Source organism: Myotis daubentonii, chromosome 2 (genome assembly GCF_963259705.1).
Source record: "Myotis daubentonii chromosome 2, mMyoDau2.1, whole genome shotgun sequence".
NCBI lineage: Eukaryota > Metazoa > Chordata > Mammalia > Chiroptera > Vespertilionidae > Myotis > Myotis daubentonii.
The window spans coordinates 33,913,948-33,933,625 of NC_081841.1; the positions used below are offsets into that span (position 1 = coordinate 33,913,948).

Below are 19,678 nucleotides of genomic sequence, written 5' to 3' on the forward strand. Positions count from 1 at the left end.
ATATTGTTAAAATAAATACCTACATTTTTAAAACCAATCTTGGGGAGCAGCCACTCTACACTTATATAAAACTGTTCACTCAACTCAGGAAAGACCTGAGTCACAAAGAAAGATTGGCTGAGATAAGAGTAGGCCTTTTGTGAAAAACAAAAAAAAAACCTGATAATTCAGAAACCACAGGTGGTCAAGACTTTCATTTCACATCACATTTGACACTAGAACAACAATCTCACTAACAGAAGTCGCAAGATAGAAAGTGAGCCCCACAACGGCCACCATAGAGTCCCCCGGCTGCCTCTAATGCTCTCCTTGACTTCCCTTCATTGATTCCCTCTGGTGCTCATAGATAATCGTGTTGATTGACATGAATACATGTTCTGAACAATTCTTCACATCATGAAATAAATCCATCTATATCATAACTATTGTTAGAAATGAGCCAGAAATTAGTGATTCTTGCTTATCTCTGGAACTCTGAAGTGAGAGCCTCAGCAAACCCATGTTACAAAATTATTTTTAAAAATTGAATAAAAGGAGCAGAGCCAGAAGAGTAAATCAGACCTTCCATAAAAACAAAGCTGAGGACTGCCTTTCCATTCATGTCAGAATCAGACTTGCCTTTTTACCTTTTTGAAGATTATATGAGAATCAAATTTTGTGATTAATTGCTTTGCAAGCTCAAGAGTGCTTCAGAGAAGGAACCAACAGTCTGTTCAGACTTACAACTATCTGTGTCTCATCTTATATTGATTAGAAATCAGACAGTTCTTTATAAATATATGTATATGATATGCTTAATACAGTTCATCTATAGTGTACTCTGCATAGTAGTAAAACCTTCTAAGAGGAGAAGGACACAGAGTACTCCTATCAGTTCCACCTGTGGGAGTGGCTCTTAGTTAGGAACTTAGTTTATTTCTCAAAAATATTAAAGAAACAAACACAACTCCAGAAAGGAAAAATTGTGTCTTTACCTGACCCAATTCAAAACATTAGCACTTGCATACAAAGGATCCTAATTAATTACTCAACATTTTTATATGGCAGCAATTATTAACTACACAGAACTTTGACCTCAGGAAATATTGTCCAACTTGAATTTTATACTGAAAGCATCTCTCTTTAACTTTGAGTTATCATTCCAAAGATTACTCATTGGTTTTACTTTGTCTCTAAACTATGTAGGCAATACAAAAATGTAGACCTCTTAATAGCTTTCTTTTTTATTTAAGAATGTAGCACGAACGTCACACATAAATCAGCAATGAAGTCGGCAAAGCTTTTTCCCCTTCCAATTGAATTATCAACACTAATAAAAGAGAAAAATGGTAATTGGCGTACGAGCTACCCTTTTCATTGGCTAATCAGGGCTATATGCAAATTAACTGCCAACTAAGATTGGCAGTTAACTGCCAACAAGATGGCGGTTAATTTGCATATGTAGGCACAATGCAGGGAGGCGAAAGGGAAAGCAGGAAGAAGCCCCCTGCCACTGACAGTGATCAGAAACCCAGGGGGGAGCTAAGAGCTGGGGGACAGGGCAAAGGCGGCCCTAGGGCCGCCTTTGCCCTGCCCCCCAGCCATGATCAGATAATCAGGTGCCTTTTCCGCCCTGGCCAGTGATAGCAGGAAGTAGGGGTGGAGCCAGCGATGGGAGCTGGGCATGGTCGAAGCTGGCAGTCCCAGGAGCTAGGGGTCCCTTGCCTGGGCCTAAAGCGAAGCCCAGGATCGCGGGGCTGCTGCAGCTGTGGGTCCCCGCTGCCCGGGCCGGACGCCTAGGCCAGAGGCGTCAGGCCTGGGCAAGGGGCCAATCCTGCGATTGGAGGGTGATGGGGGTCAACGCCTGAGGGCTCCCAGTATGTGAGAGGGGGCAGGCTGGGCTGAGGGACACTCCCCCACCACACACACCCAGTGCACGAATTTCATACACCGGGCCCCTAGTATGAGATAAAGACCATGAAACAGTCTCTCTGTTCTCACAGATATTGAATAGGAAAAAAATAGAAAATGTATAGTTCTACTTTAATAAAATGACCTGTTATGTGAACATGACAAAGACCTAGTATTCAGACAAAAATATAAAGTATTTGTGTTGAATAACAATTCTATAAATATATTAAATAATTTAGATAAATGGGTAAAATATTACTTAATGAGCTTAATAGTTGAAAATATCATAGCTATTATGACATACTTCCTGTTTTCAGAATATACTGCATTAGTAGATTCTTTTTTTAAAAAATATATTTTATTGAATTTTTACAGAGAGGAAAGGAAAGGGATAGAGTTAGAAACATTGATGAGAGAGAAACATAGATCAGCTGCCTCCTGCACGCTCCCTACTGGGGATGTGCCCGCAACCAAAGTACATGCCCTTGACCTGAATCGAACCTGGGACCCTTGAGTCTGCAGGCTGACACTCTATCCACCGAGCCAAACCGGCTAGGGCATAGATTCTTTTTTAGTTCTAAAATTTCTATAAATTCAGCATATTTGCCATGAAAAGTGTCTTAACAACTTTGCCCCAAAGTATATATTTAATCTCCCATTAAATCAGTAATGATTTAAATCTTCCCTTTAATCAGTAATAATAAATTAGCTATCTATTATATGCTGGATATCATAAATATAAATATATATGACTATGCCTTCAAGGAATACATAGAAAAGCAGACACATAAACACATACATTATAATATAGGCCATAAAAAAGATATAAACAAGTGTCATAGATAAAAGAATAAAGCAGCAACTGTTCTGCTTTTGGAGATCAATGAAAGTATCTGAAAAGAAGCATTTTCTGACCCCAGTCTTGTGGGAGATGCACAATTCACTGGGAAGGTAAAATATAAAAAATGAGAGGTTTTACAGTTGGAAAGAATAAAGCTGGATCATGTTTATGAATAAAGCGATATGTTTATGAAGATGAATCAAATGCTCGGATGGCTGGAGCATTGGTATCATTGCAGGATGTGGCAGGAGAGGAGACTTAAGCCATAGTTAATTACTAGTCTATATAAAATTTTATACTGAGAGAAAGATTTTTAGACTAAATACTGTAAGCAACAAGAACATGCACTGGATTCCAAAGTCGGGTAAAAAATCCAACTCTTTTCTCAGGGGAACTAGCCTGGTGGAAATTGAAAGAAAGACAGGAAAGGAAAGAGGCTGAACATTTGAGATCACATAGGGGACTCCTCCAACTGTTACTCAAGAGATGAAAAGGTGGTGGAATCAAGAAATGTTTGAGACAGAAAGAAATTTTGAAACCAATTGGACATATATTGAGAGAAAACTATGAGTGTTGATGTCAGTAAAACTAAAGTCATTTGTTTTAACTTCTAGAACAGCAGGTCTTAACCTATTTGGGTTACAGATCTACTTGAAAATCTGATGAAAACCATATTCCTACTCACATGTGTTCATACTCAGAATTCTTCATTCATTTTCAGGAGATCCATATACCTTAGTTAAGAACGTCTGCTCAAGCCCAGCTGGTGTGGTTCAGTGTTTGAGCATTGACCTATGAACCAGGAGGCCATGGTTCAATTCCAGGTCAGGGCACATACCCAGGTTGCAAGCTCAATCCCCAGTAGGGGGTGTGTAGAAGGCAGGTGATCAATGATTCTGATCATTGATGTTTCTATATTTCACTTTCCCTTTCTCTTTGAAATCAGTATATATATGTATAATTTTTTTAAAGAACTTTTTCTCTAGAGGAAGTTGTTTAAGGAGAGGGATGTATCCAATTGAAATCTATTTGCATAGTATTCAACAAACAATTTGATATAAAGTAGGCAGTTCATACTTTTTACTTAGTGGAACTGAATACTTCCATTACACACTGAATGGTTTCATTTTCCTATACATCCTGCATCACAGAATCCACTCCCCCAACTACAGTATGCAATTTAATATACTTTCTTATATCTACCCTTGAGTATACTTAAAATAACCTGCCCTTTATCTTTGTGGTTTTCTTCCAGTCATCACTATTTATATCCACTCCTTCAAATCTGTGGTTATGTTTATGGTAGTATTACAAGAGAACCAAACCAAGAAGCACTCTCAATAGGGTATTTCCTAAGAGAGAGCAATGGTCACAATATTGAGAGGAACATGCCTTTAGCAGTGATGCAAGGTCAAGTGAAGAGTCCAACATCTTTACCTTGAACTGCACTGTGCTGTTTTCCCCCTTTCCTTTCCTAGCTTTACCTTTTTGAGGGGAAGCCAAAAGGTTGTATTCATTGTACATAAGTAACATAAACTCATAATAGAGGGAGAAAGAGGAAATTATAGGTAGCATGGTTTAACTTGCCAAATAACAAAAAATAGTCAGAAAATAAAATATGCCAGTGCTCTTGGGAAGAGCTTATAATGTGTGTAAGCATGGACTCCAAAGCTAGACAGCCTGGGTAAGCCTGGTAGTAGCTGTCCCACGTAGTAGCTGTTTATTTAACCTCTCTGAGCCCAGTTCCCTCACCTGTAAGATGGGATGAATAACAACACCTCATTGGAACACTGTGACAATTAAACGAGTTAACGTATGTAACATGCTTAAAATCTATAAAGTGCTAAGTGGTAGCTAAAACATTATTCTTGGTTAAAAAAAAAACACACACATACACATACAAAAAACACACAACACTATATTGCAAATAGTTAAATAGCCAGAGAAATTTTTACCGGTAAGGCTTTCAAAATGCTGAATGAGAGTATTTAAACCTAATGTGACTATCAAAGATTGGTGTTTATTTCACAGCTATTAGAAGACACCTGATTCTTGCTGATTTAACTCCCCATAAAGTAACACAATCACATAAACAAGTGGACATATTTCAGTACCATGAACTTTTATGATGTACAATAACTTCCTAGAGAAAGAAAAGAACTTAAACAGGATCAGAGCTGTCTTTAAAGATAAGAGAATGTGTGATGACACATTTTTGTGGTGGAATCTGGTTAAAGTGAATGGCACTATCATTCTTGAAGGTGGAGAGGAAGAGAGGGCACGGAAACGTGGCGTCCACCCCGGCAGCCATGTTGTAAAGGTGAGGGTGGCTTTACTGGCAGCTAAGCGCCCTGTCGCCCTGCCAACTAGCTGATTCTCCGTATTGAAGTTCCTAAAAGCCTTATTTGTGTGTGTCTGCTGCTTAAGCTTCAGCCAAAGATGCTATGCTGCCTTCTTGCTTCTCATCCGTGAAACCACGGATTCCCAGTGATCCAGACCTCAGGCTGAGAGGCCAGATAAATTATCCTGAGTTTCAAATTCTGGAACAGGATGCACCAGGAAACTACTGAATTATCAAAACAACAACATGAATGGGACTGAATTAGAAATTGGTGTGGTCCCATTAGAAAACTATAGTCTCTATGAAATATATTCTTCTATAAAATTTCCAGTACTTTAAGGAATACTGAAATCCAATCCAAGCAAAGCAAAAAATGGAAAGAAAAAACCCCCACAGTGATTTATTATGGTGGAAGTCTTCAAACTATCTTGTAACTCTGGAAAAAAAAAACCTTTTATTAGAAATAGTATAACATCTAACTTTCCTGTTAATTGTAAATGTTACTTTAAAATCATTCTTATATTTACATGTTTTTCCCCCTCAAATTAAATTGTAAGTATCTCAAAATCAGAGTTCTGGATAAAAACAAAAAAATACCATATCTTTTACTCCCTACTGAAATCAAGTTACTTAGAATTCAAAGATGTTGGGAGTGAATCTTGTGTATGGCTATTAAGTAGATGACAATTATAAAGCAAAGGACTGAAGCCAAACTATTAGAAGACTGAACTGGTCAAAAAGTGAGTGTAGGCACAATAGACCTTGAGAAACCTACCATCGTATTGTGCTGGGAAGTGGGAGTCCTGTGGCCACAAGTCTCTGGCGTCAGCAGAGAAACTGGCTGAAATTCCTCAGAGTGGGGCTTGTTGGGAAAACTCACATGCAAGGGAAGGTGAAAGGCTGGGAGCCCGTCACTCTCCTCTTCTTCCACTTTCTGTCTGCTTGTCACCATGGCTACCTCTCCATCTGCTTCCCCATACGGAGAGGCTGGTCGCTTGGAAGACATCCTGGAAGGAACAAAAGAGGAGAAAATAATGAAACCTCCACATAAATCCTTAATGCTGTCATTGTGTGGTTAGGGGCCATTGTAACAGAAATGCCTTTTTGTGCTGGCAGAGAGCAGGAAACCATCCAAATACCACTGCAAAGCACACACAGTCAGAAACAATGGCCAAGCAGGTAGCAACAGAACAGTGCTTGTTTGTTGTGAGAATAATACACTAATATAGCACTCCCTTGTATTCTGGCTTCTTAAACAAGAGAATTCACCTAAGAATACTGCATAATGAAAGACCATTCCATTTTAAAGAAAAATACCCATCTAGTTTTACACTCTGATAGACCTTATTGAAAACAGAACGTCTATGTTTATGAATAGCAAAATAGCAAATATGGTTGGGAGTTAAAAGAAGAGAAATAGCTAAAATTTAATTCATAAAAATAAACAAAATAAATAAATGATTGCCATTATAAAATGTGCATTTTATTAAAAGATCATTGTGAAATATAGAGATATTGGTTATATGTAAACCTCAGAACACATGACAAAAAGTTTGACATTTGTTTAAAGCTTAAGAATTGAATAAATTTTAAAATCACTATTAATCTTGAAACAATTGAGAATTTACCTTTCCTCAACTGCTAAATCACCCAATGTAGGCATTTATTTCAAATATCCAATTTGCAAAATAGTAAAAGAGATGAGGATATAAAAATATTTCAATTTTTTTTCCAAAATTCTATGTAAGATTTAGATATGGTTTATCAGAATATTTAACTCCTTAGATACCTAAGTAAAAGGAAAACAAATCAAATATGGATGTTTTGTTTGACAAAGCTGATGTCTATTTGACAATGCACTTAGATAAATTAAACATTTTTTGTACGTATATCTGATGGGTAACATAATCCAAGGTTAAAAATATGTGCAGATATTTTTAGTTAAATAGAGTTCTTTTTTCTCTCATTAAAAGTTTTAGTGCACTGACATATATATAGTTAAAAATTTTAATAAAAAATAAACTCTATTTATCACTTGATATGACCTTGAAAAAGCTGTATGTTTTGTTCAACAAGGAGTGTTTACAGAAACATCTATTCTTATCCAGACTAGGGGGATATGAGGCAGGGTATTAACTACTGGCAACACCACTTCCTTTATATATATCACTGGTTTTTAAATTTAAAATATAATACTAAAAGAGATGCCACTATTCTTTCTTGAATAATACTCTTCTTAGTGTTAAGTGTTAAAAGTTTCAAAAGAAAAGTATTCGAGTACTGCAGACCTTCTATTAAGAAATAATAGCACCGTATAAAAAAATAAGGGCTTTGGAAACAGACAAACACTGATTAAAAAACTGATTCCAAATATTTACAAACTGTAAGACTTTAATCACACCACCTCAATTTGCTCATCTCTAAAGTAAGATGTAATATCAAGTTGTAATGCTTTTTTGAGAATGAACTGTGTATCATACGAAAAATGACTTGTAGATCATTTAGCACAGACACTCAAAAAACAATAGCTGTTGTTTATTTTAAAAACTTCAAAACTACAGTATGGCCCACACCCTTCTCAAAAACAAAACCATACAACTCCCAAATGAGGAAAGCAGATTGCCTTCTAAGAGTTAAACTGTAAAATCAACATTAAATACAAAGGCTCCTAAAAGAGAAATGGTCCATGGCCAGTTATCCTTGACAATAACACTGCATTAGCAAGCATTAAAGAAGATATGTGAATAGCTGGGGGTCTTGATCTGCTGAAGAACAGAGTTGAGGAAATGTGGGTGGCTACCATGTAAGCACTGTCTAAAGTAGACTGAGCCAAGACATTTCAGGTATCTTGAACTATTCCTGATCTCATTACCAAGGTTTACTTCAAGTAGACTGGATACTCTAAGTATGGAGAAAGGAAATAAGGGGCTAGAGTTCACAGAATTAGAATAGGCTTAGTCTCACTGGCAACACTGTAACTATTGCCAAATTGGTATATTAAACTACACATAATAACTCTAAATATTAGGGATATTTAACTTCCACTGTTCCGGTTCCATTCTCTACAAGCAACATTCTGATTCCCATATTAAAAATGGGCTGACAGAACAGATTTAAAATATTTTAAGGTCTTTGTGATTTATCAGAATAAATCAATAAGGGAATTTTTAATTATTTCTTGGTTTCACATGCAGTTAGACATCAAGGATATTAGGCATTTATTGTACTAGTACAAACCACAGTATTTTTGGTTTGTGTGGGCATTATCATTCTTGCTGGGATTACTAAGCTGGTTTCTGGTGTCTCTCTCCCTCTTAGGTCCAGTCTCCTACTGTAAAACCTCCAGACTATTGGCAAGAGCCAGCCTCCAGGTTATCAAAGCAGAAAGCTGGATTAACTGGCCTTTTCTAAGATAATACACAACTCTATCACTTTCAGAAAGAATTACCCAAAAGGTAGGTCATTCTTTAATATAATTATTAACAATGATTATGAAAAGTGAAAGTCCAAAAGTAGACACTAGGCAGATAGTTATCACTACTCTTCTCAAAGCTTTTATTCATTTCAGAATCTAATTTATCTTTATGTACAGCTGGATAATCATTATATACAAGTATTTATATCTACTTAACTATATAAAAATATATTTAACAATTCTATATAAATAGATGTTCCTATGAAGCAAAAATTAGAAGGAATAAAACAATAAACATGAAGGAGTCATGGTGGCAGAAGGCAACTGATCCTGAAATACAACATATTTCATGTTTCTTTCAATTCCGTTTTCAGAGACTTATAGAATGTTCATAATGTTTTGGACTTGAGAGTATTTTTACACAATTCAGGTAAAAAGAATTCTTAAATATTTTTCAATACAATAAAATGACTAAGGTTATAGTTCAATAATAGGCTACTAAGTCAGAAAAATAAAATAAATAACAAATTATGTACAGAGATATCAATCTGTCAGCCACATTATTCATGTTTAATCTGACTTATATTAGTTCTTAAGAATATTGATAATAAAATTCCCAATAACTTTAGATTCCTAATTTGTTATCTAATAAAGTGTTTTAATTTTGGACAGAGAAAAGCCTCATTAATTTCTAAAAGCCTTAAGAAAGGAGCGGAAAATTCCATCTATTATCTATCCTGCAGCTTAAGCTACATGGCTGTAGCTTAAAAGGATACTTGGGAAGGATACTTGGGAACAATTTGAGGGTCTAGATTGGGGTATGCTCTGATATATATCCAGTCAGAGATGATTTCTGCGATTCCTAGGTGCTAGACTTACCAATGAACACACAATTCAGACTTCAAAGAAAATGACATGAGACAAATAATAATAATAATCCAGTGTGAAACTAACTGGTGGAGCTATGATGACATAATGATAACCTTTCACTCAGCTTTGTGTGTGGACAAAAAAATCTTTTTTAAGTATATGTTTTTATTTATTTCAGAGAGGAAGGGAGAGGGAGAGAGAGAGCTAGAAATATCAATGATAAGAGAGAATCATTGATTGGCTGCTTCCTGCATGCCCCACACTGGGAATGGAGTCTGCAATCTGGGCATATGCCCTGACTGGGAATTGAACCGTGGTAGTGACCTCCTGGCTCATAGGTCCATGTTCAACCACTGAGCCATGCCAGCCGGGCAAGAAAATCTTCTTAAAAGAACTGATGTTTAATTCCAGAACTAAAGGGAATTGGAAATCATTAATAATTTACTGACCATTTCCTATGTGCAAAATATTTATCTAATAGGAATTAAAACATGTAATTCGGGTTCTTTACTTTAAAAAGTTTATGAATTTGTTGAGAAGATTTTAAATAAAGGGAGAAAAATAATGAAAGACAGTCCTAGTTAAGGATAAAATGGTATTATAGCCAAGCACCTGAGGGCTTCCTGAGGACGAGAGATCCTGGAATGCTTCAGGGAATGGTGAGATAAATGGAGAGGAAAGTTCACGTAGGAAGTAATGATCAAAGCAAAGATGCAGAGATACTTTTAGAAAGCGCGACATAAATTTAAGCTTCAGTCTTACTTTCATAAAGGAGCAGATGGAGGAATATGGACCAAGTTCCACGTTACATGAATGGAATAGATAAGAAATAGTCAGGTCATGGTTCCATTCCTGGTCAGGACACATGCCTGGGTTCTATCCCCAGTAGGGGGCGTGCAAGAGATAACCAACCAATGATTCTCATCATTGATGTTTCTATCTCTCTCTCACTTTCCCTTGCTCTCTCTGAAATCAATAACACCATAATTAAAAAGAAAAAAAGAAAAAGAAATAGCCTCCCTTGCAAGGAGCAACTTGCTTTTACAAGGAGTTGCTTTTCCTTTACTTGTCCTGTAGCAATGTGCACAATCAGGCTATTCTAATACGTATCTTCAAGTAATTTTAAAACTTCTGGAGTCCTCTGCTATTGGCCAAAGGTTCTGTAAGTGCACTGTAATCACTCTGTTGGCAGGATGTCCCCAATGTATGCAGACACATGTAGCAAGCTTAGAGCAGGGTAAAGGGTGTGAGACTGCAACAAAAAACTAATGCACGTTGGAATTATACAGAGAGGTTTAAAAATAGTGCTACCTGGGTCACACTCACTAACATTCTGATATTATTGTTTTTTGAGCACACACGGGGTATCAGAATTTTTCACAGCTTCTAAGTGATCTAATGCTCTGTCAAGTTTCCAAGTCATTTACCTTAGTCAGAATAATGCCTCTCACCTAGGATTTCCAAATCCTAATCCAGGAAGTCTGTGAATACGTTACCTTACTAAGCAAGGAGAGGCTTTAAAGATGTGGCTAATTTAAGAATTTTGAGATAATGAGATTATTCTGGATATTCTGGGTGGGCCCAAAGTAGTCGTAAAGGGCTTTGCAGGAGGGCAAGGCAGGAAGGTCACAGCCAGAGACAGAGATGAAAAGATATAAGAGATTATACGGCTGGCTCTGAACATAGATGGTGGGTCATACTAACCAATGTCACCCCAATGCATCTAATTAGAAAAAAAATAAAATAGATGATGGGGCCATGAACCAAAGAATGTAGGCAGCCTCTGGCAGTTAGAAAAGGCAATGAAACAGAGTCTTCCGCGGAGCCTGTGGAAGGAATGAATCCCGCCAACACCATGATTGTAACACTCCTGACCTCCTGAACCATAAGTGAATACAGTGGTATTGTTGAAGTCACAGTCTTGTGATGACTTGTTACAGCAGCAACAGGAAATGAATAGACCACTTACTTACACAATTCTCTTTCAAAGTTTTGTTTTTGTGTGTTGTTGTGTTTTGCTTTGTTGTTTTCAATCTAAAATCCTCCCACCTCAGATGTACAGGTGCCCATCCCTCACTTTAGTTTTCTATCCCAACATCATTTCCCAGAAAGGCCCCCCTTGCTTACTCCCCCTAAACCAGCACCTCCTCCCCCCTCTATTGCTCTTTACTTTCTGCTCTGTTCTTAGCACTTACCATCACGTGACAAATTTCATATTTATTTCTGTGTTCATTATCTGTCTCTCCCACTATAAGATGCAAGAGGGCGGATTTCATTTTGGTCACAGCTACTTACCCAGTACTTAGAATTGTTTCTGAAAATAGTAGTGTTTAAATACATTTCTGTTACATGAAAGCTATTAACTAAAACCAGCAACTCTCTTACTCTTTTCTATGGATGGTTGTAAGGTCTGGTCTTACAGGACAAGTATGCTTAGACAATGTCTTCATATGGTCAGAAAGAAGGAAATCAAGCTCAGACATACCGTATCCTTTCAAAATAGTTTCCACGTAAATGAATGAATGGGCAAAACCCAGTTTAATTAGATTCTTAAAGAACTTGTGAAAAAAAATCCAATTGTTCTTTTTAAAACATATAAGTAAAAGATTATAAAAGTGAAGTAGCTTTATTAAAAAAAACCTGTATAATTAATTATTAATAAACCTATTATTGAGGAATCATCTACCTACTGCTTTGAACTTAAATCTGACTGCTTCGGGTATGTCCTTCGCTCTAATTATTTTGGAAATTGATGTGTTGTTGGAAGAAACAAAAAAATGGAAGACTCAGGATAGGATTCACTTTCCTTATATAATATTTTCTCTTTGAAGTTTCTTTCTTTCTCTAAATTTTTTTAAGCTTTGACTGGTTAATTCAGAGATAAAGTCCTAGGAAGCAGTGCCTTCTACTGGTTATTCTTTTGCCATAATATTTATTTTATGGTAGTTGGTATAACAACTTGAAAAAAATAAATATCTATAAAGGACAAACTCAAACTCTAGCTGTTGTACAAAGCCTTTCTTTCCCACCAGGGTTGAAGCAACTTCAGCCCACCTCAAGCGACATCAACTCTTGTGAGTAGTCCACAAGAAAAATTTAACATCAGTATGACCTGTGACATTTATTCAATAGTTTGTTTTTTTCTTTTTCTACTTAGCATACACAGTATCTAAAGCTAAACACAAGCACTTGGAAAGCAAGAATGTCCTATTTAATTCCTTAAATTTCCCATGACATTTAGACTGTCTTGCATATAATAAGATTTTGGTGATTACAGGTCTATTTTTTTTTTTTTTACCATTTCACCTGTTGTGTTTTTTTTTGTTTTTTCCTCAAAAACAGTTGAACACTAAGGATGTAACTACCTATATGATACATGTCTTTCCAATTGCTCTGCATTACCCCCTAAATAGTCTAATACTCTATGCTGAATGAGATACAATTAATTATATGGAGCATGATTCCTAGCAAGTGGTTGGCATTCAATGTATTTTTATATAAATAAATGAATTGAATGAGTGTCTACTTTGAGTCAGGCAAATTAACTTTGTGTTATGGGGACACAGGAAATTTAGATATGAAGACCCTTCTGGTTTACCCTGAATGCAGTATAGTTTAGATGAAAGTAGACATATACCCCACTCATCCATTCATTAATTATTGGAAAATTTTTATTGAAAGGCTATCTTGTGCATTTAGATAGTGACATAATTAAGAAATCAATAAAGAGTATTTTAAGGTAAATTACTTTTTTAAAATAAATGTTAGGAGTATAATAGATACTGTTTTGCTCAAATAATCAGAGAATGCTTACTATAAATTATGAGAATTCAACTGGGTAATAAAAGATGGATTATATGCCGACAGAGAAGAAAGAAAGATTCCAGACAAGAGAAACGACAACAGCAAATTAAAGAAACTTAAAGAATGCTTTGGGATAGTGAGTAGAATAATTTGGTTAAAGCAGTAGATTCTAAGAGGAGTAAATGAAACTAAGAACGAAAGGTAGAACATGATCATGATTCTAACCATAACCTTAACCCTAAAATCCTACCAATTTCGAATGTCTAAACAAAAATTTGAAATTGACACTGAGGCAGGGAGAACTGGTAATGGTTTGTGAGTCACACACTGACATAATCAAAATCATATTTTAGGAAGACAATCCCCCAGAAGTTAGTAATTGATAAACAGTTTAAAGTAGGAAGTAGAGATAGAGAACAAGAAGGTGAAATAATTCAAATATAGATTACTTGAATGTATATTTTAGAAAATACTGCTATTAAGATAATTATATAAATTAGAAAGAATGGCCATTTTGGAGGGAGATGTGAAATTCAGTTTAGAAATAAACATTTGTTGAATTCAGGATAAAAAAAAAACAAAAGAAAGAGCACATAATCAGAAAATATGGGACTTCTGTGGAAGTAACTAAGGCCATGCAGTGTTTAAACACACAATTAGAGAGTTAGCCTATAAACGTAATTATTTACCACTGACATGTTCCCTAATGCTCCGAGTCAGTATTTTCATTATTCTTGTTTTATAAAAGAGAAAACTGAGTCATAAAATGGTTAAATACCTTTTGTTACACTACTGGTTCTTTGCACTATCAGAGACAGCAGTTAAGAACAGAATTCTCTTTCCAAGGGAAAAATAAGTAGAAAACAGAGAAGAGGGGGAGCATAATCTGAATCTTACAGTCCATCCTAGTTTGGGAGACCAGTGCATAAAAAGGACTGAACAAAGAAGAGAGATAAAGAGACGTCAGTGATAAGAAAATTAACTAGTTCTTCTGTTAACAATTCTACAACACTAAATGTTCTGAATAAGAACTCTTAAAATTCTGGATCATGTCATTTATTTAATTTATAACTTCCATTAAATGCTCTCCTAAATGTCTACTTTAAATATTTACTCTCTCATGTTAAATTTTAAGCATAACAGAACACTTTTACAATGACTGCAAATATTTGAATTTATATATCTCCTTATGAGAACAATGAATATGAGATATTACAAAATAAAATAATAATTGGCAATCCTTCATACCCAAGGATTATACTATTTTTTTTTTTTAGAAGTTATGTGACTCAAATTTTTTTAGCAATGAGACTATTTTTCGGGACACTTACATTTACTCATCTGGCTCCTTTTGTAATTAAAGTTGATGTGGGAAGGCTAACCAAGATTAGGAATGAGCCTGGCCAGAATGGCTCAGTGGTGGGGCATTGACCTATGAAGCAGGGGGGGCACAGTTCCATTCCTGGTCAAGGCACATGCCCAGTTGTGACTCAATCCCCAGTGTGGGGCTTGCTGGAGGCAGCCAACCAGTGATTCTCATTATTGTTGTGTCTATCTCTCTCTCTCTCCATCTCCCTCCCTCTCTGAAATAAATTTAAAAGATTAGGAATGAATTGCTACTTTTTATCAAAGATATTTTCACAATAGAATGTTACCTACTCAATATGGGAAATCAACACAGATATTTAGCATATATGGACAGGTTTTGATTCAAATGAATGAAACAGCTAATTCTTCTAAGTGATTTATTAACAAAGAATTTCACAAATTTAGCCTATCATTTTATTTAAAAATATCAGTTTCATTACCCTTATCCATGAATTTCAATTATTAGACATATCTTATGGTTTGTTCTTTTTCTTTATAACATGTTTTGACTTCATTTTCCTACAGGTTCAGACTCAGTTTTGTGTTGCCCTGAGAACATTCCATGTATATTTTATAACCCCCCCTGTCATATATAATAATCTGAAGTCTTTAAATAGAAAATTGGTTTGTGGTAAATATGTAGTCTTAACATTTTATTTTCTTTTCTCTAAATCCTCTTTGTCATCAATTTCTGATATAGAATATGTCACTCTCTGTACTTTTCAACATGTTGCTTCCCACATACAATAACCTTATTCATTATATTGTTATTTAGAAGTTTGATCAAGTTCATCAGATCCTGGCATAAACAATAAATGGAAGTAGAAATACAGATTTCATAGAAATATAAAAACAGACAACACAGAATAATACATAAGATTGGACTCCCTTTTAATCCTTACTACTAGTATACATTTCTCCAGAGAAGACACTTATTTTTATTAGTATTTATAAACAAAACTACCATAACATTAAAATCTAAAAGTAAAAGTAATTTTTGCACCACTGCTCTTTAAGAAGAAATGTATTATTTTGTTCTGAAATACAATTTGAATTTAATAAAAAGTGTAAGAAATATTACAAAAGTTTAAACTACATTTAAAACTGTGTTCATTACAATGTAGTCACCCAGTGCTTTCACCTTTACCAAGGCTGTTCCGGTGTTTACCTCATCACATGCTTAGTGTATGAGATGTTCTGTGTATTGAGGTCCAGTAGTTCATTACTATTCCTTTTCTCTGATAAGAATGGCATCACTTTTATCTTGTACTCCACCTTTTTGTCTTCCTATTTACTAGCATCTCTGTTCTTACCAAATAGATTTCCCCAGCCTTGTCCAAACCACCAAAGAGTCAGGAAAGGAGGGGAGAATTAAAAAGAGGGGGAAAAAGAGGTGCAGGGTTCTCCATAGAATGTGTAGAAAATACAATGAAAAACATTTGGAAGTTACATAGAGATAAGGAAAGAATCAGAAAGAAAATACAATTCTTGTCAGTACCTGAAGGAAATGAGTGCTGCTTTATTAGTTGGACACAGACTATTTCAGAAGTGCTTGAATTAACATAAATGCTATGCAATAAAATTAAATTTATAATGTCCATGTGTTTTTATTTTCTAAACAGGGGAGACAAATACTAAAGGCAGGCATTTACAAATGTTGTATGAAAGCAAAATTCCATTCTGCAACAATTCAGAGTTCAAAATGTTATTCCTTCATACTTTCTTCTCTTACTGTTTTACTAGTAATTATAAATTATTCAAATTCATTCCAAACTTAGGACATGTGTTATTAGATGAAGACCCCAAGAAACTTTTATGAATAAGATTGCTTTATTGTGAGTAACCTAATAGCTGGGCTCTGGAGCTCAAACTGACCTAAATGAATTTATCTGCCAGCTAAAAATTGTTCGTCTGCATGCTTTATTGTATTTTTTAAAAAATTAATCCACACTTACTAAATGCCTACAACAATAGTATTCCTGATATATAAAAAGGTATAAAGATTATAGATTATTAAATGTAATTAAATTCTACTGTACTCATCCCACCGTGTTCTACTAGTTCAGTGGTTCTCAACTTTCCTAATGCTGAGACCCTTTAATACAGTTCCTCATGTTGTGGTGACCCCCAACCATAAAATTATTTTCGTTGCTACTTCATAACTGTAATTTTGCTACTGTTATGAATCGTAATGTAAATATCTGCTATGCAGGATGTATTTTCATTGTTACAAATTGAACATAATTAAAGCATAGTGATTAATCAAAAAAACAATATGTAATTATATATGTGTTTTCTGATGGTCTTAGGCGACCCCCGTGAAAGGGTCGTTAGACCCCCAAAGGGGTCGCGACCCACAGGTTGAGAACCGCTGTACTAGCTAGAAAAGATAGAGCTCATTATGAGCCTGACAAGCTGAAGGAAAACTGGTTAGGGGACCTTGCATAACTGGTGACTACAAAGTCACTTTCATAAAGAGAAGAGCTAGCAAATGCTTTTATATAATTATTTTGAAAAAAATTATTAAAACTTGCCTCATGATTTACAATACAAGACTATAGCAATAAGCACTCATTACTAAACATAACCAAAAATACACCTATTTTTAGTTGACTCATTTAATAATTTTTATAATTTTATTTCCTTATCTCAAAACATCTATACTTGAATTATTCGTTTCATCACATAATCTTTTTAATCATCAAATGCACTAAACTTCAATCAGATCTATGTATAGAAAACAAAATAGAAATCACCAAACCTTTAAATATTGTAAATGACTAAATGACTAAAATGCATGAGTTAGGAAGAAAAAATCAAAATTATAAAGACTAATTTGCTGCTAATTATTTAATTCCTATATTGTTATATATTTGTCATTAATTAGAAACCCAAAGAATGTTTAACTTCAGCCATCCACAGGCTAAAAATGTCAAAGTCCTTTTGTTCTGATTACTTAGAAATTACTTTGAATGATTTAGCATTAAGATTTGTGGTTCTAAAAACTCGTCATTATAGTTAGAGAGGGCATACTTTTTAAGGAAATAAAAAGCTTTTTCCATTTGAGCATGGGTTTTGCCTTTCTGACAGCTCTAAGTCCACAGGATGTGGAGGGATGATTTAAATTTTACATCAAAATTGTGACTGCACTGGACTTTTTTCTCCCTTCTCAAGGGAGGCATTGTTCTTGCCTTTCCATAACCAGGCGTGACAGCGCCAGACTGGAGTCATACGGCTGGTCTCTGAGTCAGCGTGAAAGTGCTCACCTCCTGAGTTTCCCCAGATGCTCGGCTCCTTGTAAGTCTGAAAACTGAGCACTGAGTAGCCACATACTCCATTCCTGGGACAGACAGAGAACTGGAGGGGAAAATCTAGTGATTAGCAAAAACTGTCTCTCCCAGGACATGCTGTACAACTCTATTAATAACAATAAGAAGGAACAGCAAAAACAAAAACCCATGGGTTTACTATGAGCGCCATTTAATTAAACCAAAAGTTGGGACAAATATTTTTAACAAGTAATTGTGTGCTTCTGAGTTAAAGAAATAAAGTTTAAAAATCAGAAGCCTTTTGGATTTTTCTCAGACATGTGGTTGCCACATGTATAAATTTCAGGTTATAGACAACTGGTTAGAATAGTGAAAGAATAGTGTATGAAATGCATATCTAGTCTCAAGATCTCTACAAAGGTAATTTTAAAAACTGCCTGTAGACTCCCTGTAAAGGGATAATCTTTACTGCTCTCTATCAGAACAACTGCAGGTGCCTTAGGTATATATGCAACACTTAGAGAGAGAGAGAGAGAGAGAGAGAGAGAGAGAGAGAGAGAGAGAGAAGGAGAAGAAGAAGGAGGAGGAGGAAGAGGAAGAGGAGGAGGAAGAGGAGGAGACAGACAAGACTTACTGCAAAATGATATGTTAAGGGGAATTAATTTTCTTTTTTTATGGGACCTCTCAATTAAGAATTGGACAGCACCATTTTAATTTAATCCTAATCATATGCTAACAAGTTTTATTCGCTATAAAATTCAAACTATTTATTAAAATTTTTGCATATGTTAAAGGAAAAAATAAAGAAGTAAAAACATACTCCTTACAATTTGTTAACCTATAAAGAAACAAACACAAAGGAAATATAAATATTACTACTATCATAGTAATAGCAGTAGTACTCATCTGTAATATTTCTTTCTAAAATAATGCTAATCAATGTTTTTCATGTTGTCCTCATGAGGATATATGCATGTTTCCATATGTGCATATGTTCACATACACATGGACATATTTGTAATAACCTATACAATAGTTCACCATTTTCCTCATATTCACAGTGAAATAAAATAGATTTCCGTTTATAAACATCACTGGTCAGGTGAGGTGCATATTTTTTAAAAAAATTCAGTTTTAAGCAGGAGAGGATATCTATTTAGGTTTAATTATATTGACCCCTCTGTAAAAATATTATTTCACTTATTTTGGTGACTTTGTCATTTTGACTCTCTCAGGAGACTCTCCCTTTGGCAGAACTGCAAATAAGATATAAAATTTTGTCTTCCGAAATGCCCTTAAGTACTTATTCTATGCCTCCCTCCCTGTCTCCTCATCTGAGCACCTCTGAAAAGCCCGCCCCACACTCTTGCTCTCTCTCCCTTCCCACATTACTGGCTAAGTCTAAATAAATAGCAAATTGTTCCATAATCAAAAGCGACTTATTCTTAGCATGGTGTACGTCTTGAAATAAAATCCGTGGCATGTTTAATTTATTTAGGATCGAATAATGATGACAAAAATAATTAAGTAACCAGCCTTGTTTTAATTTCTTTTGTTTTCAAAGGTCATTGTGAAATCAAGCAAGTTAAGCCTTCAAAAGCAAACCTCTAGAGAATGGTGTGCTGTTTTTTTTGTTTTGTTTTGTTTTGTTTTTTCCTTTACTTTTCTCCTAACAGAAATGAGAAATGAGGCTCACAACCAAAAAAAGTACTGAGCATCACCATCAGATTTGTTGAGAATGACTGAGTAGTGCAATGAAGAAAAATATTATGACCCCTACCCTCTTGGGAATCCAAATAACCCCGACAAAGAAAAGTTTATATGCTGCTAACTTCTGGCAAAGTTAGGGGACTCACTCTGCCTTTCCAGTCCCATACAGA

General features: G+C 35.3%; 1 protein-coding gene across 5 annotated transcripts in view; it reads right to left on the reverse strand.

The window, feature by feature from the left end:
- Window positions 1-19,678, reverse strand: part of SOX5 (SRY-box transcription factor 5) — a 980,574-nt gene that overhangs the window by 342,671 nt on the left and 618,225 nt on the right. For 3 of the 5 annotated variants that reach the window (XM_059682385.1, XM_059682383.1, XM_059682384.1), the window contains one exon: window positions 5,848-6,079. In XM_059682385.1, the coding sequence (XP_059538368.1) occupies window positions 5,848-6,078 (231 nt within the window). In that variant the 5' untranslated portion in view covers window position 6,079. The remainder of the gene's footprint in view (window positions 1-5,847; window positions 6,080-19,678) is intronic. The other 2 variants (XM_059682387.1, XM_059682386.1) reach the window with 1 other exon arrangement.